This window comes from Elephas maximus, chromosome 3 (assembly GCF_024166365.1).
Source record: "Elephas maximus indicus isolate mEleMax1 chromosome 3, mEleMax1 primary haplotype, whole genome shotgun sequence".
NCBI classification, from domain to species: domain Eukaryota; kingdom Metazoa; phylum Chordata; class Mammalia; order Proboscidea; family Elephantidae; genus Elephas; species Elephas maximus.
Window position 1 is genome coordinate 63,829,195 of NC_064821.1, and position 25,799 is coordinate 63,854,993.

Consider the following 25,799-nt stretch of genomic DNA (forward strand, 5'->3'; position numbering starts at 1 on the left):
GACTCTTACTCTGACTTGTGCCAAGAGCTGGGTACTGGAATATAGGACTGAGCGAGATCGAAGAGGGAGGCAATATAACAAAGCAGTGAAGCTTCAGCTTGCCTCCTGGCTTCAACATTTTCTAGCAGTATGCATGGGCGAATCAGTTAACTCCTCTGAACTTCAGTGTTCTCATCTGTAAAGTGGGTATAATAAATGTTTCTATCTCAGTTTCTGTGAAGATAAAATTGACCAATGAATTAGAGCACTTAGTTTAGCATAGAGCTTAATGCAGATTAGCTGTGTTCATTATCCTAATGGTCCAGAAGCCATGAGGCCCTCAGAGGGGCAGCCTTAGTGCAGGAGGCTGGGCTCAGGAGGCACCTGCTGGGGAAACTGAGAAGGTTCTGGGTCAAAAAAGCCCCTGACTCATGTCTGCTGAGTCACAAGCCACTGCCTCTCAGAGGCAAAGCTAGAGGGGCCTAGCCTTTGGCCCCTCCATGCAGAGGTCTGGGCCCCGCCCTCACCTCTGCTGTCATCTTGGCAATGAGCCCTGCGGAGATGGCCCCGCTGAGCACGTTCCGCCTCAGGCCAGGGTTCCTGGGATCCTTGAGGTTGCTGATCCGGCTACGCACACGGTTCCGGTACTTCATGTCTGTGCTCTTGAGCTCCTGATAGATATGTGACACGGTCAAGGGCCAGCCAGTCACTTGTGGAGTGGGACTAGAGAAGGATGGGGAGCCTCAGGCTGATGCCTGAGGAAGAGTCCCAGGGCCGCCTCTTCCGCTCCTTGGACTTCTACGGGGAGGGGCACCTTCATGGCCTCTGACTCCCTGACTGGGGAATCTCAATGGGCCTGTGGGGTCATCCAAGTGTCAGGGACAGGAAACAGCCTCTGTGGTAAGGACTATGGTGTCAGGGTCCCCCAGATAGGCACCCCAGATTTGTCTGAGCCTCTCATATGACCTCAGGTGAGTCACATGACCTCTCTGTGCCTTGGTTTCCTTATTTATAAAATAATTCATAAAATAGGAAACACTTATTTCACAGGGCTGTCATGAGAATTCAATGAACTAAACCACATAACACACTAGCCTGGCTCCTGGGACACATCAAGTGCTCAACATTTAGGAGCTGTTGAGATTATGACAATGATGAAGATGACCTCTACCCTGGAAGGGTCCCTGGAGGTTGTGAGTCCAGTGTCAGGGGTCTGTTCTGGGAAAAAGATAAGGTTGGGAAACACCACTCGCTGACACCACCAGTGGCCATTCATCACGTACATCCATCCTCATGTTTAAGGCTCTAAGAAGTATTGCAATCCAGAAATCTGTTGAGCTTTGATTAATCTGGTGTTTCTGTTTATATCTGATGATAGGATCACCACCAAGACACCCCCAGAATCCCTATTACCATCTTATGGAACCCACTTTGGGAGCTGCTGGTAGGAGTTGCTTCCCCCATTAACCGATGACGAAGCTGAGGGTGCGGGCCTCACTCAAGGTCACAGGGTGAATTCCCGGCAGATGCAGGGCTGGAAGCCAGACCCCCGCCTATCAGTAATCCTCTCTCCACTCGCTCAGCAGGAAGTTACTCCTGGCCACTGACCACACCGAGTTCTCTGTCCCCACCTTGCATCCCAGACAGGCCTCTCTGTCTGGGTTCTTAGCCTCCCACCCAATCCACCCTTCTTCATCCTCTGGGAGTTCAGGGAACATAGCCTCGCTATCTTGGCTGCCTGAGCCAAGCAGAACAAGGAAGACAGAGCTGTTGCTGGGAAAAACCAGAGACAAGAAAGAGACTGTGGGGAATGTGGACAACTGGAAACAGCTGACTCGCTAGAAATGGTGGGATGGGAGGTAAAAGCATTTCTTCTTTTTTCTGTTATTGTTGTTTTAATGCTGTGCATTCAATAAAAACATGAAAAGTATACACCATAACACATCTGAAAGCCAAAATTTCTGTTTAAAGATCTGCCACTGGGGATTCCTAGAGGTGTGCATTGGCTTGATATGTGGGCACAGCAGTGCTGGCAAGGTCTTCACCAGCCTCCTCCTGATTCCTTGTTGAATTCCTGGGACCACAGGAGAGGACGAGGTAAGGAGCAGACCCAGGGCTCACAGACCCCTCGGAGGAGCCTACGTGTGCCCCACGCTGCCATGTTAGACAAGGGCTACTCCAAAGAGGACACGGAGTATTCAAGCCCCCAGACTTATCCTCACCTGACCTCTCACCATCTAAGAACAAAGAGCTACAGGGCCTGATGCAGCTTGAATTTTCTCTCCTTCAGCCGAGGGACACTTAGTGGAGCAAGAGGTTGGACAGGAGGGTAGGGAGTACAATTAAGTACTGGATCATCCACGTTTTGTCTCAAACTGGACATGAAGGCGGAAGGGACCTGCTTGGAGAGATGACTGTTCCAGAGAAAACAAAGCCGAGGCTCGAGATCGTCCTGATCTCTCATACTCTGTGTTCCTGAGTTTATAGGAAATTACGAAAATGTACTTGTTGGCTTAAGACACGCCAGTTAATAATTAAAATGATGATGGTGGGAAACTCAGGCAGGAGACTGAGCAGGGAAGTCTGTTGTCTGCAGATCGGTCCCTGCCCTTCCCCTCTCTGGGCCACAGGCCCAGTCCAGCTCCCTAGGGAGAGCCCAGGGAGCCTCACAGCCCACTCAAACCTCGGTGTGACACTTGGTATGACACTTAGATCCCTGTCCTCTGGGGACTGTACCCCCCCTGCCTCCACATTTCTTTGTTTTTGGCATGCAAAGCTTTGTCTCCAGTAAAAGAAATTCCATACATGAATTCAGTTGGGGCATCGTGGGGAGGGATTTGTTTTTCCCAAGACAAAAATCTTTTGTTACAATGGGTCCCTGTCACTCTGGTGGTAACGTAACCTTCCCTGTCTACTCCACAAGACCCCTTTCAGAGAAGCTGAAGAAGCGGGGCATGTTGGAAAGAGCTCAGGACACAGAATCCAAAGACTAAAGTTTGGGAAGCCCTTCCCCTACTTCGTCCAAGGCCCAAAGAGCAGTTAAGCTTTGACACCCACTAGTTCCTGAGCCTCAGTTTCCTCATCTGTAAAATGGAAACAACAGCCTCTGCCTCACAGAGATGGCTGAGGATTAAGAGAGGTGGGAAGTGTTAATTGCCTAGCACAGTGCCTGATACATAGTAGAGACTGAAAAATGGGAGCTGTTATCATCAGAGAATGGAAGAGGAGAAAGGCTGACCATGAGAAATGCTTGCCTCTCTGCCTACTCTGATCTAGGAGGTGACGACTTGACTGGTGGAGGCACGATATGACACAGCTTGCCCAGTATAGCAGTTGAGCCTTGGGCTCTAGAGTCATACTTTCTGGGTTCAAACCCCAACTCTGCCACTACTATTAGCTGTGTGAGCTTTGGCAAATGACTCAACCTCTCTGAGCCTCAGTTATCTCATCTCTAAAATGAGATTAATCACAGAACCTACCTGTGTGGTTGTTCTCAACACTGAACAAAGTACTGCTCCTAAACAGGTTAGCAGGAGGTTGGCAGGTGTAAAACTTAATGTATGTTAGTTAGAATGAAAAGCTCTGGTTCAGAGGCCATGCAGGGGGCTGTCCTGGGAGCCCTTCCCTCCTCTCTCACTGTCCTGGGTTCTTTGTACTTGAGAGGCCTGTCGCTAGACAGTCCAGACACCACAGCCCCAGCACAGCTCAAGGATATGATCTTCGATTTCTGATGCCATCTTGTCACAGTTGACACCATAGTCCTTATAATCATCTGGAAGAGATTCAGGAAACACAAGCATCAGCCAGACAGGACCTTCATAGTGAAACCTCCCTGTAGTGGGAACTACAGAGTTCCCGTACCACCCCCAGGTGGAGAGAAAGTCTGTGCCTCCCTGGCTTTGAGAAGACCTTCCCCTCCCCGCTCCCGGGCCCCTGGCCCTCTCACCATCTGCCTTCAGGGCTGCTGACAGCATCTCCACACACTTGTCCCGGACAGAGTCCCCTGTGAGATAGCAGGGCGCCAGGAGGCACATGGAAGGGGCAAACGTGGGGGTCAAAGGGCTGCTGGGTGTTTTGGGGGCCTCCGCTTTCGATTTGCTGCTGTTTGATCTGAGGATGACAATCAATAACAGACATGTTGACATTAAGAGAACAGAGCACTATTCCAGATGTGCTTTATGGATGATCTCCTTCAATCCTCACAACAGTCCCATAAGGTAGGGGCTATTTTAGACACTTGACATGGGTCATCTCATTTAATCCCTGTAACAACCCCATGAGGCTGGTGCTATTCTTATCCCCATTTCAGAAGTGCATCTTAAAGTAAATTTTAGAGATTAAAAAAATAAATAAATAAACACAACGAAAACCAAACCCGTTGCCGTCAAGTTGATTCCAACTCATGGTGACCCCATGTGTTACAGAGTAGAACTCCAGTCCATAAAGTTTGCATGGCTGTGACCCTTTGGAAACAAATCACTAGGCCTTCCTTCTAAGGTGCCTCTGGGTGGGTTCGAACTGTCAACCTTTGGGTTTACAGCCAAGCGCTTAACTGTGCCACCCAGGGACTCCATTATTTTAGAGATAGATGCATTTAAAATAGCTTGCTTTAGGTTAACCATTTAGAAATCAGTAGAATCAGGATTCAAACCTAGGCAGTCAAACTCCAGCACCCACCTTCTTAACTAACCACTGTGTGCTGCTGATTACAGGGCAGTGTAACAACGCCAATAACCATATGTCTTGGCCATCTAGTGCTGCTGTAACAGAAATACCACAAGTGGATGGTTTTAACAAAGAAACTTATTCTCTCACAGTCCAGTAGGCTACAAGTCCGCATTCAGGGCACTGGCTCCAGGGGAAGGCTTTCTCCCTCTGTGAGCTCTGGAGGAAGGTCCTTGTCATCAGTCTTCCCTTGGTCTGGAAGCATCTCAGCACAGGAACCTGAGGTCCAAAGGATGCACTCTGTTCCTGGAGCCGCTTTCTTGGTGGTATGAGGTTCCCAGCTCTCTGCTAGCTTCCCTTTCATCTCTTGTAAGATAAAAAGTGGTGGAGGCCATACCCAGGGAAACTCCCTTTATATTGGATCAGGGAGGTGACCTGAGCAAGAGTGTTACATCCCACCCTAATCCTTTTAACCACAGGCAGAGATTATGATCTATAATGTATAGGAGAATCACAAAATGCAGTACAACCACACATGGACTAAGCAAGTTGACACATATTTTGGGAGGACACAGTTCAATCCATTATACCATACTACGATTTATTATACACTGTGCCGGCTGCTCTATATGGATGCTCTCATGTAAGCATTTATTCACTCATTCATAAATATTCATAGACACCTATTCTCCAGGCACTGAGGGACACACACAGGGATAAAGCAGACAAGTCAGAAAAGCTCCCACTCTCAAGGAGTTTGTTGTTGTCAGCTGCCGACACGGGACCCCACGCACAATGGAACAAAATGCACCATCCTTCCTGCACCATCCCCATGATGAGCTGTGGATCCAACTGTTGTAATCCATAGGGTATTCACTGGCTGATTTTCAAAAGTAAATTGCCAGGCCCTTCTTCCTAGTCTGTCTTAGTCTGGAAGCTCTGCTGAAACCTGTTGAGCGTCATAGCAACATGCAAGCCTCCATTGACAGACAGATAGTGGCTGCACATGAGGGGCTCCCTCATGGAAGGTGAGAATTCTACCGCCCAGCCACCACTTTCCCCTCAAGGAGCTTACAGTCTAGTGGATAGTAACTACTGACTAATATTTTCAAAGTCTGGCTTTCACTATGTGCTAAGCACTGTGCAAGGCACTTTACAAGCATTTTTAAATTTAATCCTCAAAGCCATTCTAGGAGTTAGATACTCTCATCATCCCCATTTACAGATAAGGAAACAAACCTAGAGGTGAAGTTACTTATCTAAAGTTGCACTACTGAGATTTGAACCCAGGTCTGTCTGATTTCAATGCCTATGCTTTTAACCTCTGTCATATACTGCTGTGATATATGATATAATCTATGATGTGGATTGCCAGAAGATCGAACAAGTCCGTCTTGGAAGGAATACATCCAAAGTGCTCCTTGGAAGCGAGGATGGTGAGACCTTGTCTCACATACTTTGGACATGTTATCAGAAGGGACCAGTCCCTGGAGAAGGACATCAGGCTTGGTAAGATAGAGGGTCAATGAAAAAGAGGAAGACCCTGGACAAGACAGATTGACACAGTGGCTGCAACAACTGGCTCAAACATAGAAACAATTGTGAGGATGGCGCAGGACCATGTAGTGTTTCATTCTGTTGTACACAGGGTCACTGTGAATCAGAACCGACTTGACGGCACCTAACAACTAACAATGACGTATTATGAAGTCCCTGGGTGGTGCAAATGGTTAACTTGCTCGGCTGCTAACCGCAAGGTTGGAGGTGCCTTGGAAGAAAGCCTGGTGATGTACTTCTGAACATTAGCCACTGAAAACCCATGGATTACGGTTCTACTCTGACACACATGGGGTCTTTAAATCTCAGAACCAACTCAACGGCCACCGGTTTTTTACGTTATATCATATAACCCCTATATGGTATAATAAGAATGAGCTTATTTTGGCTTTGGTTTTTTAAAAAACCCACAAATATGTATGCATATATGCACAGAATATTGGAAGGATAATCGTGTTAACAGCAATTATCTCTCTGAGATGGAATTATAGGCAATTTTTATTTTCTTCTTTTGCTTATGTATATTTTCGAAGTCTCCTACAAAGAAAATACCTCACTTTTGTAATAAGAAACACTTTTTTTTTTTTTTTTAATGGTTAACAATCATCAAAATATCACGCTGAGCTGGTGGCTCAGACAGGCTTCCTTCTTCGTGTCCTCACGGAGCTGCCGGCGTAACAGATAGTCAGATACAAACACCTGGAGGACCGAACCCAGTTCCCTGACAGGTCTTTGTATGAGGCACTCTCCTCGGATCACAGTGTCAGGGTGAGCAAGGAACCTCTGAGAGGGCGAGGTGGCAAGAAGAACAGTTGAAGTTTGCTTATCCATTCAGACCTGCTCCCTCCAGAAGGGATTTACAGTGGCTTAGGAGGACACAGAAGAGCCCTGGTGACATAATGGTTAAGCTCTGGGTTGCTAACCAAAAGCTTGGCAGTTGAAACCCACCCATTAGCTCTGTTGGAGGAAGACCTGGTGATCTGCTCCCTTAAAGATTATAGCCCATAAAAACCTATGAGGGAGTTCTACTCTGTCACATGGGGTTGCTATGAGTCGAAATCGACTAGGCAGCACCTAACAACAGCAATAGGATACATACAAGCTAGCAAGGTGGAGATTAAAATCAACAGCCTTGAAAACATAAGATGGAACCAGGGATACGGCTAAACAGTACACATCATGAAACAACCATGTATCCAATGATAAGGGACTGCTTACACTATGGTGCATCCCTACGTTAGAATACTATACAGTCATTCAAAAAGATGTTGAAGAACATTAAAATATTTGGAAAAAAGGCTATACTGGTTTTCAAGTGGAAAAAGCAGGTTACCAAACACAATGTATGCTATGATCTCAGTTTTGGTTAAAATGTACATCTAAAAATACATAGAGAAATGGCTGGAAGAATATACCCTATAGAATGTAAATAGAGATGACATTTCAGGACTGGAATGAAGGGGTATTCTGACTTTCTAGGTTATATATAGAGTATCCAAATTTTTTTATAAGCATGCCTTATTTTTTATACCTTACTTTTACGGGCAGAAAAAAAAGATAAACTTTAAAAAACAATATATTATAAAAATGCATACCCTAGTAAACACGTGTCCAAAAGGTCACAGTCTTGAAAACCCTATGGAGCAGTTCTACGCTGCACATGTGGGGTCGCCATGAGTCAAAATCGACTTGATGGCAACTAACAACAACAATATACACGAAATAGGGTAAGATGCAAACTTGGCTTTTTGTAGAAGTCACAAGGTAAAACAGACCAAGCAAGGCTCAGACTCCAACCGCTGCTGGTTCTTTCAGGTCCTCATGAAGAGGATGCCGGGTGATGCAATTAGAAGCATCTCCCAGCATCCTGTGGGGTGGATCACAGGGCTGTGCCTTAATGTGTAACTTAAGACAGGTCAAAAGGGTCACACTACAGTGTGATTTGGTCCAAGAAATTCTGTAAGGGCCAGTCAGACGAGGGGGTGGGGAAATACATCCTTGGCAGAAATGCACGGAGGTGTGAAAGTCCATGGTTTGTGTGAGCAGTGTTGAGGAGCTCAGAGCAGCTGGGGTACAAGGCGTCAGGGGGCTGGAGGCATGAGAGAGAGCTGCAGAGAAAAGATTTAGCCAGGCTCTGGGGTTTGTTAAGGATGCTAATAACAAAAGCCACCATTTACCACGTGTTTACTATTTATACTCATAGCGACCCTTTGGTTTGCTATTTATAAAGGAACCCTGGTGGCGCTGTGGTTAAGCACTCTGCTGCTAACTGAAGAGTCCCTGGTTCGAACCCACCAGCCTCTCTGTGGGAGAAAGATGTGGCAGTCTGCTTCTGTAAACAGGATCACAGCCTTGGAAACCCTGTGGGGCTTCCAGCCAGTCCCTATGCCTTGGCTCAGGAAAAACTGACTCATCAGAGCTGAAGAAATTAGGGTCTCCTCTACCCCAGGGTCTCACCACATTGAGTACATGGAAGGGCCCAAAGGGCTGCTATACTTCCTAACTCCAGGGGGTGCTATTCACATCCTTGCCTGGGTGCCTCTTAGAGTTGTACAGTGCACAGCCTGGGCTGCAGCACCAGGCAGCCCTGGAGCTGGATTCCATAGCTGTTTTTCACATCCACCTTCAGGCTATGGATATGCTTCTTCCTTTCAGAAAGAAAAGTAGGTTGGGCCTTCGATCAAGTCCTTTCAGGCCCATGGAGTTGTCTGGGAGTGAGGCTTACTGGGTACCCCAGGGCTCCCAGGATTAGAAAAACTGGATGGCAGGAGAATACCATCCAACATTCCACTGAGATTCCTCAATGTGGACTCTGCTGGTGACCTCCTCGTCCCCTGCCTAACCTTTTCTGTTCAACCTAACCTTGGATCCCCTCTGTCGCCACTGGGATGTTTGTGTTCTCTGGAGCCTTGAGGCTCCTTCAAGGTGTCTTGGGCTCCCACGGGGGCAGTAGGGAAGGGGGGGAGAAAGGCCCAGGGAGCCATGCTTTGCTCTTACCAGGTTTATATTTTGAATTCTTAAAAATGTTGTTCAAGGGGATTTCCTAGATTTTATTTATTTTTTAAGGCAGTTTGAAACATACTGTTCTAGATAACTTACCTTGGATTCTACCCAACCCTGCCTGGCAACTGGGTGGCCTGGCAGCAGGGCCTATGGGTAGGGAAGCCAAGGTACAACCCCTATCTCACCTGGAGTCAAATTTCAGCAGGAAGGAAGAGCATGGATGAAGAAAGGGTGGGGAGGGCAGAAATCTACAGACCAAGGGGCTTCCTGCAATCAAAATAAAGTCTCCCTATGTCCAAGCGTGGTTCCAGCACCAGGCTTTCACCTGCCAGCCACAACGGCCTGAGCTGGCTCCCTGGTTCTCTCGCCACCTTACAATCCACTTGTCACGCAGCAGCTGGAGGGAACTTTTGAAAATTCACAGCTGTTTTTGCCAGTCCCCCGCTTCTGACTCTCTAACGGTTTCCATTATTCTCAGCATAAAATCAAACTCCTCACTGTGGCCTCCAGCCCCTCCACATCTGGCCTCTGCCCACTGCCTCTGCTCTGACCTCATCTCGTGCCACATGGAAGCTGCCCTTCTACAGTTCACTGCTTCCTTCTGTTCCTCGGGCACACCCGTGATTCCTACCCCAGTGCTTTTGCACTGGCTGGTCCCCCCTGGAATGCTCTTCCTCCAGGTTTTCCTCTGGCTGGTGCCACCCATCAGTCAGGTCTCAGCTCAAACGTCATGTCCTCTGCAAGGTCTTCCCCGACCAACCCAGCTGAGGCAGATTGTCCTTGCCCTGTTACTCTCTAGCACATCGCCCAATTTCTTTCCTTCAGAGTGCTTATCTAAAACTATAATTAACTTGTTTGTGTCTATAAAATCACCTTCATCTCCAGGTTACAGGGCTCCAGAGTATAGGGACCTGGCCTGCTGGTTCACCACAGTACTCTAGCACCTGAAACAGTGCTCTAGGCAGGCGCTTGATAAATCTTCACTGAGTGAATGATGCATGCATGATGAATTGAGGCAGCTGATCACACGGAGATACAGGGCACAGAACGGTTGGCTGTTTGAACTCACTCAGAAAGGCCTGGAGGTCTGCTTCCAAAAAAGGTCACAGCCATGAAAACCTTAAGGAGTGCAGTTCTTCTCTGTAACACATGGGAATGCCATGAGTTGGAATCATCTCAACAGAAGCTGGTATGGCTTTGATGAATCCTCTTTGGAAGGCCAGTGGCCCCACTCCCAGGGCCTAAGAGGCAGACCTCTTTGAGCCAGTGTCTGTCATCTCCCATGACCTGGGGCAACCACAACGCCTGCAGCTGGGATGAACCTCCAGATTCTTCTCGGTACTACCCTTCACTAACCTGTGTGCCCCATCTCCACATCCCCAACGCTTAGGACTCATGAGAAGGGAACCACCAGAGGAGAGCTCGTAGCATGCTACTTTGAAGGACGCATAATGAACAACAACGACAATAGTTGTCATTCTTGGAATACCTACCCTGAGGTGGTGTATTTATTAGGAAGCCAGGCTCCAGAGCCAAACTCCCAGGTCAAATGCTGACACCATCATTTTGTAGCTGTGTGACCTTGGGCAAATTCTTTAACCTCTCCGTTCCTAAATTTCCTCTTGTGTAAAAATAGGCTAACGTTGTTGTTTTTATGTGCCATTGAGTCAATTTTCAACTCATAGCAATCCCATGCGACACAGTAGAACTGCCCCCTAGGATTTTCTTGGCTATAATCTTTACAGGAGCAGATAACCAAGTCTTTCTCCTGTGGAACCGCTGGGTGGGTTCGAACTGCCAACCTTTTGGTTAGCAGCCAAGAAGCTAACTGCTGTGCCATGAGGGCTCCTTAGGGTAACATTAAACCAACTGTCATCTAGTCGATTCTGACTCATAGCAACCTTAGAGGACAGAGTGGAACTGCCCCATAGGGTTTCCAAGGCTGAAATCATTATGAAAGCAGACTGCCACATCTTCCTCCTGTGGAGCAGCTGGTGGGTTCGAACCTCTGACCTTTCAGTTAGCAGCTAGTATGTAACCACTGCACCACCAGGGCTCCTTCGAAATGACATAAGTACCCACTTTATAGGGCTGTTGAGAGGATTAAAGCCCCAAAGAGAATTCTGGGAACTAAGTATTAGAGAATTTACACAGATTATCACATTGAGTGTGAGTTTTATTACTAAGTGTGCACATTTATTGAGCACTTATATGAGCTGGGAACAGTGCTAAGCAGTTCATTACCTCATTTGATCCTCACAATGACCTTAAGAGAGGGTCATAATTACTTCCGTTTTACAGGCCAATCAATTGAGTCTCAGAAAGATGAACTGACCTGTCCAAGGTTATTCAACTAGCAAATGGCAGAGTCAGACCACAAACCTAGGTCTTCCTGCTTTCCATATTGTTTTCGACACATCCCAGAGTCTCCTTACCTGAGCAAGGCTGCTTGAAGCATTTTCTCCCCACCTTCCTGGCTTGTACCTCGTGCTTGGCTAAGAGCTGGCCGGCCAGGTGAAATTCGTGTCTAGGTGGTATTTCAGGTAGCCACGCTCATTTTGCTTTCAATACACACAACTGGGAACTGCGCCAAATTGCAGAGAGGGTATCACTGGATGGTGAGGGGGGGCTGGATTTATCAACAGCTTCCTTCTGCTCCATGGATGTGAGAGTTTGTTGGTCTGACATCACCAAGCCCTAGAAAATCCTCCCATTCCAGGTCTGAACCGGGGCAACTGGAGGCCCAGCTCACTGCTCCTGAGTGCCACCTAGAGGGAATTTCAGTCACTGCATCTCTAAGCGTGCCGTAACTGCTTGGCAAGGGTGTGGTAGAAGAGGGGGTTCCAAAAACCAAAGCCAAACCCACTGGCGTCGAGTCAATTCCGGCTCATAGCGACCCTATAGGGCAGAGTAGAACTGCGTTTCCAAGGAGTGCCTGGTGGATTCAAACTGCGGACCTTTTGGTTAGCAGCCATAGCACTTAGCCACTACGCCACCAGGGTTTCCGAAGAGGGGGTTAGCTAAGCAATTCTGACAGCCCAGTCCCAACTTTCTTCCCTGTCACAGATTTGGTAGTCTCTTCCCTGATACTCCAGCTATATAGTTCCCAGAGCACCATGGTCACTCATTCTGCCATACCTTTGCATATGCCATTCCCTCTGCCTGGGATGCCTCTCCTAGCTTGTCTACCAGGCAAACTCCCATTCATCTTTCAATTCTGAGCTCAAATACCACCTCTTCCATGAAGTCACCCTTGACTTCTCAAGCCAGATTGAGACACTCTTCCTATATTCTCATTGTGTGTTATTTTATCTACCCAAAACCAAACCAAATCCATTACCGTCAAGTCGATTCCGACTCATAGCAATCCCATGTGTTATCAAGTAGAACTGCTCCACAGGATTTTTTTTTTTGGGGGGGGGGGGCGCTGTAATCTTTATGGACGCTGATCACCAGGCTTTTCTTCCATGGTGTTGCTGGAGGGGATCGAACCACCAACCTTGAGGTTAGTAGATGAGTGCAAACCATTTGCACCATCCATCCCTCTCTAAAAACAATCATCTTGGTGCCTGCCTCTCTACTAGTGGTTAGCTCCATGCAGGCAGAGACCATGAGCCTTAGTCTTTAAGGCCAGGACCTGGCCTTAAAGGTCACAAACTAGAGGCTACAAATATGTTTTGGTTGGTCAACTGTGTTTCAGAAAAATATGAATAAGTTGCCCGTATTTGAAATGAGGAGTTTCATATGAAAACCCAGGTGTCCAGTTTTCCTTGAAAAACTGGAAGGCATGGCACACGGGACCTGCATTTCTGTAAAGCAACCATCAGCTGGGACTGGGTAGTGGGTGCCCCTTTGGACAGGGCACATACTCTAGTTTGTTTTGGTCTCTATTAGGCAGCCAGTGTATGCACATGTCCTTGACCCCTAGAGAAAGTTGCACTTGCAGGGAGGTACTCAACAAATGGGCTTGCTGAATGAATGAACAAATGAGCAAATTAACTGAAGGGAAAGATGAAAAAAAGAGGTAAAGAGTGCAGAAAATGGTCTGGGTGGTGGATAAAGTGAATTAAGAAGACTTGTTCTGTCCCTTTTGGTTGTCTACCCCCAAAACTGAACCAGCAGGAAATGGCACAACTGATAGAAGGACAAATGTACTCTGACCTTCAGAAAAAGAATGCATTATGCGAGGGAGCCAGGAGGCTTCAAGCCCACGAATGAAAAGTCAGGAGAGGAGTCTGGAGGTAAAAATCCTTACACAAATACCAAATGTTTTTATTATACCATCAAACATAGAACTGTTCAGTGCTTTTCAATGAAGGCACTGCCAGCATTTTGGGGTAGGATGATCCTTCATTATGCAGGGATGTCCTTTGCATTCCAGGACATTTAGCATCTCTGAATGCCAGTAGTGCTTCTCCCTTCCAGGCCCCAGTCATAGTGACAACAAAAATGCCTCTGCAAATTCCTACATGTCCCCGTTATTGAGAACCGCTGGTCTAGAACTAGGAAGACACCGTAACCTCCATTCCCAGGCCTCACCCATGGCAGACATTACTAACTGATCACAGAATTCTTTTCTTCAGAGGCAGGATGCAGCCTCAGACTCCTTCTCCAATCAGCACTTCAAAGAGCCTCCACTCATTAGCTGGAGCTGGCCTTGGGCTGCCATGCTGGGCGTATGAGAAACAGCAGCCCTTTTTAACATCCCAAGCCTGTTTAATCTTCATAAAGCCTTAAACAATCTAATTTTTGTGCCTCTTCTTTTCTCCCAGTGGCAGTATTACTGGTACCTCAGGCTGAAATATCTGTACAACTCCCACACATACTTTCCATGGAGCCAATATCCTTACCCTCCTACCAGGGCACCCCACCATCTAATATGGCACCTGCCTCCTGAATCATTAGCTTCGATCCACCACTAAGCTATTTCCTGGCCTGCCCTGCTTCCCTTGGCCTTGCTTCTCCTGCTCTGACTTCTGACCTCCCTCCTGGACAACAATTCACACTCACTCCTTGATCCACGGTTTCTCCTTAGTGATCTCATCCAGTTACACCCCACTGATTCTGAAATTTGTATTTCCAGCCCAGACTTTCTTCCTGAATTCCAGCCTCATATAACCCAACAGTATTTGACTCCTTCACTTCAAGGACTAGTACACACCTCAAATCCAATATATTCAAACCTAAACTCTCTATCTTCTGCCCCAAATCTGATCTCCGCACAGTCTTCCCCAAACCAATTAATGGCAACTTCATCCCTGCAGACACTCAAGCAAAAAATCATGGTGTCATCCTCGACTCCTCTTTTTCTCTCATACCCCACATCCAATCTGTCAGGAAATTCTGTCAGCTCTATCTTCAAAATATATCCTGAATCTACGACTTCTCCCCATCTCCACCACTATACCCTGAGCCGAGCCACCAGGATATCTTGCCTGAACTATGGAAAGAGCCTCCTGGCTGGTCTCCCTGCTGTGCCCCTGCCCCTGCAGTCCCCGCTCAGCACAGCAGCCAGAGGAATCTTGAGAAATGTCATATAATTCCTCTGCTTAATGCCTTCCCATGGCTTCCTGTTTCACTCAGAGTAACAGTCTAGAAAGTTCTATTCAGTCTGGCCTCCACTACCTCTCTGTCCTCATCTCCTACTACTCTCCCCTTTGCTTATTCTACCCTAGCCACACTGGCTGCCTCACTGTTTCTTGACTTCACCAAGCACGCTCCTACCTCAGGGTCCTCCTTGCAGGCTAACTCCTTCACCTCTTTTAAGTTTTTGCTCAAGGTCACCTCCTCAGTGAGGCCTTTCCTGATCACCCCAATGAACTGTGATGCCCTCTCCCAATCTTCCTCACTCTGCTCTATTATTTTTCTTAGCATTTGGTCACCTTCTAAGCCACTGTATACTTACCTATTATATGTATTAAGGAGCACGAATCCACCAGCTGTTCCTCAGGAGAAAGATGGTGTGGTCTGCTTCCATAAAGATTTACAGCCTTGGAAATGCTATGGTACAGTTCTACTCTGTCCTATAGGGTTGCTATAAATCAGAACCTACTTGATGGCAATGGTTTTGGTTTTACTATATGTATTGTCTGACTCCCATCCCCTCCCCACCCCACTAGAATGTAGGCCTCATGAGTCCCAAGATTTTTATCTTTTTTGTTCATTGCTATATCTCCAGCACCTAGAACAGTCCCTGGCACATAGTAGGTCCTCAATAAATATTTGAAGAATGCATAATTTGATGATTTACGCTATGTTGATACTTGCTAACCAGTTCAGCTCAAACCAATATGGCATTCTCACTGGGTTGAGCTTGACCTTGAGAAAGTTCTTGAGACAGTGATGGGGCCACAGCAGCTGGTCAGCTACCCCAGCAGAGGAGTCACACCTCTGATTCAGGAGCCCACTGGTCTTACTGTGTGGGTCCCAGAATTTGGAGGCAACATAATGTATGTGGTTTCCTCCTTTCTCCTGCCTCAGGCTTCCCCCATCAAGGTAGAGAGAGGGACACATGCTGAAAAGGACCTTTGGGATGGAGGTATCTATGGCTTCCGTTACCTTTCCATTGATGGCCTTTTTGGAGAGGAGGTGGCAGAAGACTTGGAGTCCGTAGAGTCTCTCCTGAAATAAGAGAGATTAGAAATAATACTCTCTTGCGTGTTGACATGAGTATTGACTCCTGAGAGAGGCTGGGGAGAAAGCATTCTGGGAAGAAGCCTGCCGGGCTGAGGATGAGGAAGCCCGCAGGGACTGTAGCTGCCTGGTAGAAGGCCCGCCCAACCAGGTGGTGCTGGGCTGGTCTCCCTCGTGTACCCTCCATCAAAAGGAAACAATACAAGTGAAGGAACCAATATCTGCCAAGCACTTAATGTGTCCTAGGCATATTATATGTTATGTAATTACTAATTATTAATAACTAATTCTCAGCAGGCCTCTCTCCTGGCTGCTGGGTGGGCCTTGGCTAGCTGGAGTCCATGGAGATTGGGGTTTCCGGGATTGCCAATTGTCATCTATGACCAGAGAAACTGAGAGAGACTAGCTTTAGCCTTCCCAGCAGGCACCATGGGTGGGTGGGTGGGAAAGCGCATGGGCCTTGGGTATACAGAAGAGCTGTGTTAAAATGGCAAGTGCAAATGCAGGGAAGAAAATTATATGGATACTACTCCTAAAGCCACACAACACCTAGGAGGGGAAAAAAGGAGAGTGGGAAAACAAAAAAATGTTACCCACAGTTATGTTATGGTGGTGATGGGTATAGAGGTAAAGAGAAATTAAAAAATATATATATTCCATTTTCCAAAATACATGTATATTCTTTTTGAAGGAGCCCTGGTGGCACAGTGGTTAAAGCGCTCAGCTGCTAATCCAAAGGTGGCGGGGTGGCGGGCGGTTTGAACCCACCAGCCGCCCAAAGGGAGAAAGATATGGTGGTCTGCTTCCGTAAAGATTACAGCCTTGAAAACCCTGTGGGTCAGTTCTATGCCATCCTACAGCGTCGTTATGAGTCGCAATCGAATTGACAGCAATGGGTTTGGTTGTTTTTTAGGGTTTTTTTTTGGTATACTTTTTTCGGAAACCCTGGTGGCGTAGTGGTTAAGTGCTACGGCTGTTAACCAAAGGGTCGCCAGTTCAAACCCACCAGGCACTCCTTGGAAACCCTATGGGGCAGTTCTACTCTGTCCTATAGGGTCGCTATGAGTCGGAATCGACTTGACGGCACTGGGTTTGGTTTGGTTTTTGGTTTATACTCTTTTTATGATACATAATGTAAACCTTCCTTTCAGTGATTTTATAAAATTAACCTGTTGTTATACATTCCAACTCCCACTCCCCAACCTGCTCTTCTTTTTATTCCACAGCATGTGTCATCTTCTAACATACCATATAATTTATGTTTTTTGTCTGACTACCTGCCACCCCAGTGGAAATCCCACAGGGTAGAGATCTTGGTGAGTTTTGTCCACTGTGCAGGCACTGTCTGTGCCCAGCCTGTACCCCCTTGGCGGCTCACTCTCCCCGTGCACTGGGACCCAAGGGCTTCCTCCTGCTCGCTCCCCTGGTCCGCTGCCTGAGGGAGTTCTCCAGGTCAGTGCCAGCAGGCAGGGCAAGCAGGAGGTGCTGATGGCCCAGGGGGTGGTCCTCAACCAATGACACCTGGGATTTGGTGGGCAGACACCCCAGCTTCTTTGGCCTTCAAGTGGGTGAACTTGAGGTGTGTTCTCTAGAGTTCCCCAATGAGATTTAAGCCCTGTTTGCCCATGGCAGCAGGTACCTGGGTGGCGTAAACAGTCAAGCGCTCAGCTACTAACAGAAAGGACAGAGGTTTGAATTCACCCAGAGGTGTCTCAGAAGAAAGGCCTGATGATCTACTTCCAAAAGGTCACAGCCGTTGAAACGCCCCATGAACTACAGTTCTACTCCCATACACACAGGGGTGCCATGAGTCAGAATCGACCCAAGGGCAAGTGGTTTGCCCAACGCAGAGTAACCTGCTCGCTAACACACCCTATACTGGCTTCCTTCCCTTCCCCATCTCACTTCCCCACTCCTCTACCTGCGTTTCCTGAAATCACTTCCCAAATAAGCATGTCTCAGAGTCTGCTTCTGGGAGAGCCAACCTAATGTATTCATTGGTTTATCCCAAGGACACAGAACATATGAACTCAAACAGTACAGAAACATAAAAAGTACAGAAGTGGAGAGTTTGATGTCTTTCCTTCCAGACCTTTTTCTACATGCACATACAATTTATGAAGCCCTGGTGGTAGAGTGGTTAAGAGCTTTGCTGCTTACCAAAAGGTTGACAGTTCAAAACCACCAGGCACTCATTGGAAACCCTATAGGGCAGTTCTACTCTTTCCGTAAGGGTCACTAGGAGTCGGAATCCACTCGACGGCAATGGGTTTACAGGCTAGATTTATAACTATGTAATATTTATCATTCTAAAAAGGGAGGCAATGACCTGAGTCATCATCCCAGCATTGTCCCTGGGCAGGTCATCCTCTCTGAGCATCATTCCCTCGTGTGTAAAACGGGAAGGAGAGGACCTATGTCTTGGGGCTGGCCATGAAGATGACATTAGATCATCCATGGGTCTAGAGCAGCTCCCAGCAGACATAAGTCCTCCTGGGCAACTGATGGTCCAAGATGAGCTTGCTTTCCAGACTGTGCAATGCTCTTGCATAGATTTCCCGCTCCCACCTCATTTTCCAGGTGGTCTGGGAGATAGCAGGTGGGGTGGTCCCAGGGGCTAGCCATGCTTGTCCTGAAGACTGTTTCCCTCCCAGCTCCAGACCTGTGCCCTAGCTTGAACACAGAGGGGAGGCAGCAAAGAGGGAGAGGGGAAAGAGAGGCCCTCACTCACATGTCCCTCCATTACTATGCAGGCCCTGGGAGTTCCTCTGCTGGGTTGGTTCCCGAGGGCCCCTTGGGGATGGACAGGTGCTGGCTGGACTGGGAAGTCAGAATTCCTGCAGCAGGAGCGGGGAGGAGAGACACGAGCCCCCGCCCCCGAGACCCACCACCTTCTGGACCTTCCTTATTGTCTTTCTTTTTAGAACAAACCAGAATTATTTTGCAGTTATTGCAAATGACTGTTATGAAAGCTATTCAGGAACATGAAAAAAAAAATACTCAGAATACATTATGAAGGTAGATTAACAGGAAACAAAGCTCATACACTGCCTACAGAAATGGAAAAATTATATTTGTAAATGGAACAGGACTGGGAGGAAAGAAACAATAAAAGCTGTTTTATTCATTGAGGTGGCACAACTGTGCACAACCGTTTTCATTCTCATTTTACATTTCATGATAATAAGTTATTGTGAAGAAAACTAAAAAGAATGGAAGTTCACCAATTGAGCTGTAGTAAAAAATATATATATATATATATATTTTTTTAGGATGCTTGCCAAACGCACTTCTCTCAGCAGGCTGGGGAGAGACCCCCCTTCTCTGTTCATTCACAGTGACAGCCTCATGCCATAGCTCCACAGTTAAAAGTCAGCTAGCATTAACAATTCAACATCCCAGGAAAATGCTCAAGACGTTGTAAAATCTAAAATGCCGGTTAAAAACAGTATGTACGGTGTGCTTCCAAGCTCATTAAGAAAATATAAATGTACATATTTATGATCTTAAAAGACCAGACAGATGTACATTACAGCGCTAAAAGTATTTATTTTCTTGTGTTTGATTTCTGAAATCTTTTTATACTAAACACAATTTATTGTTGAAATACATAAATATATGTATGTAGGAAAAAGTTACAAAACAGTAAACAGAGTATAATTTCATGTTATTAAAACAAATAAATATTTTATAGGTAGTGATGTATAGAAGGAAACCCTGGTGGCATAGTGGTTAAGAGCTACAGCTGCTAACCAAAAGGTTGGCAGTTCGAATCCACAAGGTGTTCCCTGGAAACGCTACAGGGCAGTTCTACTCTGTCCTATAGGGTCACTATGAGTCGGAATCGACTCAAGGGCAACAGGTTTGGCTTTGGTTTTTTGGAGGCACAGAAAATTATAGGTAACGGTGTATAGAAAAAAGCCTAGAAGGGGTGTGTGTATATAAAATTAAGAGTGCTTATCTCTAGATAATGGATGACTTTTTACTTTCCTATTTGTAATTTAAAAATTTTCTGTAATAAACATGTAACAAAAAAGTATAATAAAAAAATGTATAATAAAATGAATATAATACAAAATAGTTAAAACAATATAGTTAAATAATATATTACAAACAAAACATTTTATTTTTAAGAAGAAAGAATGACATCTATTTTTCAGACCTCAATACTGAGTCTCAGAGACTGAGGATATGAACAAGTAATCAAGTTTAGTACAGAGCCTGGCTTTCTGGCTTCCAAATTTCCTTCCTCCTCTCTCTTCTCCCATACCTATTGTCCTCACAGGCCTTTAAAAGAAATCTTTTGACCGATCATTCAGTGGAGTTTGGGGATGGAGCAAAAGGAAACACATGTATTCAGGCTGCCATCTTTACCCAGAGGTGATCAGTCCCATATCCCATTTGGTCTCCATGATGGTTAAGATTGTATGTCAATTTGGCTGGTCCATGATTCTTAGTGTTTATAAGTGATCACCCCCACGATGGGATCTGCTGTGAGGAGCCAGTCAGTTGAAGGGGCATTTCCTTGGGCATGTGGCCTGCATCTGAATATAAGCCGACATTCTGGCTTTTGCCTGCACTGGCTCCTGCAGCTGGATCCTGCTCTCCAACCTGCTGATCTTGGGTTTGCCAGCCCCTGCGGCTACATGGATCAGAAAAAGCCTCTATCCTGATCCACAGACTTGGGACATTCCAGATTCTACAACTGCATGAGCTATTCCCTTGTAATAAATCTCTCTCTATATATATATTTATATACTTTACTGGTTTTGCTTCTCTAGAGAACCCAGCCTAAGACACCAACTTTACATGGAAAGGAAAGAGGCCCTGGACAAGCTAAGCATTATTGAGGAAAAAGAACAAAGTAGGGAGCCTCGCACTACCTGATCTCAGAATTACTATACAACCATGGTAGTCAAAATAGCCTGGTACAATGACAGACACATAGACCAATGGAATAGAATCAGGAGCCCAGATATAAATTCATCCACCTATGGTCAGCTGATCTTTGACAAAGGACCAAAGTCCATTAAATGAGGAAAAGACAGTCTTTTTAAAAAATGGTGCTGGCAAAATTGGATGTCCATCTGTAAAAAATGAAATAGGACCCATGCCTCACACCAAATAAAAAAACTAACTCAAAATGGATCAAAGACCTAAATATAAAACCTAAAACGACAAAGATCATGGAAGAAAAAATAGGGACAACGCTAGGGGCCCTAATACATGGCATAAATAGAATAGAAACCATAACTAACAATGCACAAACACCAGAAGATAAGCTAGATAACTGGGAGCCCCTAAAAGTTAAATCCTTATGCTCATCAAAGGACTTCACCAAAAGAGTAAAAAGAGAACCTAAAGGCTGGGAAAAAAATTTTGGCTACGACATATCCAACAAGGGTCCAATGTCTAAAATCTATAGAATACTTCAAAACCTCAACAACAAAAAGACATATAATCCAATTAAAAATGGGCAAAGGATATGAACAGACACTTGAAAGACGTTCAGGCAGGTAACAGACACATGAGAAAATGCTCACGATCATTAGCCATTAAGAAAAAAAAAAATCAAACCCATTGCGGTTGAGTCGTTTCTGACTCATAGCGACCTTATAGGACAGAATAGAACTGCCCCATAGGGTTTCCAAGGAGCGGGTGGTGGATTTGAACTGTCAACCTTTTGGTTAGCAGCCAAACACTTAACCACTGCACTACCAGGGCTCCGTTAGAAAAATGAAAATAAAAACTACAATGAGATACCATCTCACCCTGACATTATTCACACACACACACACACAAAAAAAAAACCCAGAAAATATCAAACTTTGGAGAGATTATAAGGAGATTGGAATTCTTATGCACTGCTTGTGGGAATGTAAAGTGGTACAGCCACTATGGAAAACAATATGGCACTTCCTTAAAAAGCTAGAACTAGAAATACCATTCAATTCAGCAATCCCACTCCTAGGAATATATCCTAGAGAAATAAGAGCCATCATATGAATAGACATATGCACATCCATGTTGATTGCAGCATTGTTCACAATAGCAAAAAGATGGAAACACCTTAAGTGCCCATCAACAGATGGATAAACAAATTATGGTACGTATACACAAAGGGGAAACCCTGGTGGAGTAGTGGTTAAGTGCTACGGCTGTTAACCAAGAGGTTGGCAGCTTGAATCCACCAGGCGCTCCTTGGAAACTCTATGGGGCAGTTCTACTCTGTCCTACAGGGTCGCTATGAGTCGGAATCGACTCGAAGGCAATGGGTTTTTTGGTTTTGGTATACACAATGGAATACTAAGCAATGATAAAAAACAATGATGAACTTGAGAAACATCTCACAACGTGGATGAACGTGGAGGGCATTATGCCGAGTGAAATAAGTCAATCACAGAAGAACGAATATTGTATTTTTTAGACTACTACTATAAAAACCCAAGAAAAGGTTTACACATAGAAAAACACAATATTTGATGGTTATGGGGTGGAGGTGGGGAGTAGAGAAGGGAAATCATTAACCAAATAGTAGACAAGAGTTAACTTTGGTAAAGGCAAAGACAACACACAATATAGGAGAAGTCCGCACAATTTGACCAAGGCAAAGTCATAGATGCTTCCTAGACACATCCAAATTACTGGGGCTGAGGGCTGGGGACCATGGTCTCAGGGGACATCTAGGTCAATTGGCATAACATAGCTCATAAAGGAAATGTTCTATATCCTGCTTTGGTGAGTAGTGTCTGGGGTCTTAAAAGCTTGTCAGTGACTATCCAAGATACATCTATTGGTCCCATCCCATCTGGAGCAAAGGAGAATAAAGAAAACCTAGGACACAAGGAAAACATTAGTCCAAAGGACTAATGGACCGTATGAACCACAGCTCCATCAGCCTGGGTCCAGAAGAACTAGATGGCACCTGGCTACCACCACTGACGACTCTGACAGGGATCACAATAGAGGGTCCTGGGCAGAGCAGGAGAAAAACACAGAACAAAATTCAAATTCACAAAAGCAGACCAGGCTTACTGGTCCGACAGAGACTGGAGGAACCCCAGAGACTACGGCCCCCGGACACCCCGCTAACTCAGAGCTGAAGCCATTCCCAAGGTCTACCTTTCAGCCAAAGATTAGACAGGTCTATAAAACAAACAGTAACACGTGTGAAGAATGTGCTTCTTACTTCAATCAAATATACGAGACCAAACGGGCAACACCTGCCCAAAAGCAAAGATAAGAAAGCAGGACAGGGCAGGAAAACTGGACGAATGGACACAGGGAACCCATGGTGTAAAGGGAAGGAGGGTTGCTGACACATTGCAGGGATTGCAACCAAAGTTGCAAGCAAATTTGTGTGTAAATTTTTGAATAAGAAGCTAATTTGCACTGTAAAGTTCCACCTATAGTACAATTAATACAAGTTGGTATGTAATGGATGGTAGGTGTTTTCAGTATTATCTAGTACCCTCCCTTATCTATTAAATGAACAACCGTAGACCCCCAAAGAAGTTGAGTGATCTGTCTAGTCACCTAGGGAATAAAAACAAAATGAAAACAGTTGCTGGAGAGTCGATTCTGACTCCTGGAGACCCCATATGCATCAGAGTAGAACTGTGCTCTGTAAGGTTTTCAGTGGCTGATTTTTCAGAAGGAGATCTCAGGCCTTTCTTCCACATGAGGAATAAGAAACCCAAAACCAAACCCATTGCTGTCAAGTAGATTCCAACTCCTAGTGACCCTACTGGACAGAGTAGAACTGCACTATAGGGTTTCAAAGGAGTGGCTGGTGGATTCGAACTGCCAACCTTTTAGTTAGCAGCTGAGCTCTTAACCACTGCGCCGCACATAAGGAATAAAAAAATTTATTCATATACCCATGAAGGCTTTTATCTGCCTTGACAGATAAGGCATTTAGGTTTTATCTGAAGGTAATCCAAGTCTGGGGAGCATCTTGACTGAGGTGAGCAAGGGGAACTGGCACAGAATTGAGACAAACAAGACTTCTGTTCCTCTCAGCAGAGGCCTGGAGTCTTACAGACAAGGATTTGAATCCCACTCTGTCACATAATAGCTGTGTGATCTTAGGTAAGTCCCTGTCCCCCTAACCTTCAGCTTCCTCATCACTAAATGGGAATGTTGGGTAAAGAGGTACCAAAATACTCTCCCTTCTCTACGGACAAATAGTTTCTAGTCCCATTTACCCCAGAAACATGATAAAGGTGGAATGTCAGCTGTGTTACCAGGCAACATCGCTTACAGTGAAAACGACTGCCGATTGGTAGATCCTGTGTCGACAGGAAAGGCTATGAATGAATTATAAATAATTAGTGGAAAACTGAAGCTTTCAGCTGCTCTGAGGGTAGTGAATTCTGTAACTGGGCATTGCCCTTGCCGGCATCCTGGAAGCTTTGTCCATGGGACTGTTACAAGATTTGGGACACGGGACTTCTAAGCCAGAGGGTTCCCACCCATTGTGGCCTCATTTCCTCACACTTGGGCTGTCATCTGGGTTAGCCAGAGGCTATGTGTTGTCTTCTATGAGCACCCGTGAGGCCACCCTGCCGCATGCTGTCATTCCGTCCCTGCGTGCCTCCAGATGAAGCTAGTGCCAAGTTTGGCCCGTTTGGATCTTATGGGTCTAACTATCTGGTTGAGCCAAAGACCCCCAAAGGGTTTGTGGTGAGTAAATGAAATCCCAGAAATAGAGCTGCTGGTAGAGGATGTGACAAGCTCCCATCTCCTCAGCCCAGAAAAAATACCTGTCTTTGGGCTCTTCCCCTCGTTTCTTCCTTGGTGGAGAAAGGCCCGTCTCTGGCTTCCAGTCTGAACAATCATGTCCTTTTTCATTCTTCTTTGCTTTTTCTCTTTCCTCTCCTTTTTCTCCTTTGGGGAGTCCAGGGGAGTCTGAAAACAAAAGGGTGGCATTGTCCCTCAATTCAGCCCCATCTCAGTAGACCCCAGCACGACTTTGGGGAGGCGGGAGCAAAGGGCAGGCACTGGGACGGCTGCACAGCCTCCCAACACACACAAATATACATTTACACATATACAACATGCATATGTGGGTACAAATACACGTTCACACATGGGAATATAACTACATTTGCACACACACCTATGCATATATTCATACAATGTGTATAAACATAAAAACCAGTCGCTGTTGAGTCCACCTGACTAGTGGCAACCCCATGTGTGTCCGAGTAGAGCTGTGCTCCATAGGGTTTTCAGTGGCTGATTTTTCGAAGGAGATTGCCAGGCCTTTCTTCTGAGACACCTCTGGGTGAACTCGAACCTGCAACCTTTTGGTTAGCAGCTGAGTGCTTAACTGTTTGCAACACCCAAAGACTCCGTGTATATACACACATACATGTACTACATATACAAACACAAGCACACAAACAGAAATACAAACATATGCACATGTACACAAAAACTCACACGTCTACAAATGCTTGCACTTGTATACAGACACGCTGGCACTCCCCACTAACTCCCGAGCCTGATTCAGAGCTCACCTGTCATTTATTAAGTCATTCAACAAACATACACTGAGTTCTGCTATGAGCCAGGCACTGTCCCAGCTGCTGGGGTTATGGAAGGAGACAAACACTGGCCCCAGTCGTACTGGCCCCTCTCACCCAGCAGCCGCTTCCAGTTTTTGATGAGGACTTTAGCTAAGGACACCACCTCCTTGTCTGAGCAGTGCTTGCGGACACCGTTAACGGCAACTCCAATCCTGGTTGTCTGCAAAGCGAGAAGGGTAGGGGCTGTTCCGGGGACTGACACACAGGACTGGCTGCCCTGGCTCAGCCACCCCTTCCTCCTGATCCCTTCAGGGCCCCGGCTCTGACCGATGGCTGAAGTAATAACCCTGATCCTATAACTGAGGCCCTGGCCCAGTCTCTACACCGATGATAACCTTGGCCTTGGTGGAAAGCTGAGAAGGGAGGCCT

General features: G+C 46.1%; 1 protein-coding gene across 2 annotated transcripts in view; it reads right to left on the reverse strand.

The window, feature by feature from the left end:
• The window catches only part of TCEA3 (transcription elongation factor A3), a 43,229-nt gene that overhangs the window by 11,272 nt on the left and 6,158 nt on the right, over window positions 1–25,799 (reverse strand). For both annotated transcript variants that reach the window (XM_049878241.1, XM_049878242.1), the window contains exons 3-8: window positions 25,485–25,590; window positions 24,603–24,747; window positions 15,763–15,825; window positions 3,926–4,089; window positions 3,690–3,751; window positions 507–656 (exon numbers count right to left, since the gene is read on the reverse strand). In XM_049878241.1, the coding sequence (XP_049734198.1) occupies window positions 507–656; window positions 3,690–3,751; window positions 3,926–4,089; window positions 15,763–15,825; window positions 24,603–24,747; window positions 25,485–25,590 (690 nt within the window). The remainder of the gene's footprint in view (window positions 1–506; window positions 657–3,689; window positions 3,752–3,925; window positions 4,090–15,762; window positions 15,826–24,602; window positions 24,748–25,484; window positions 25,591–25,799) is intronic.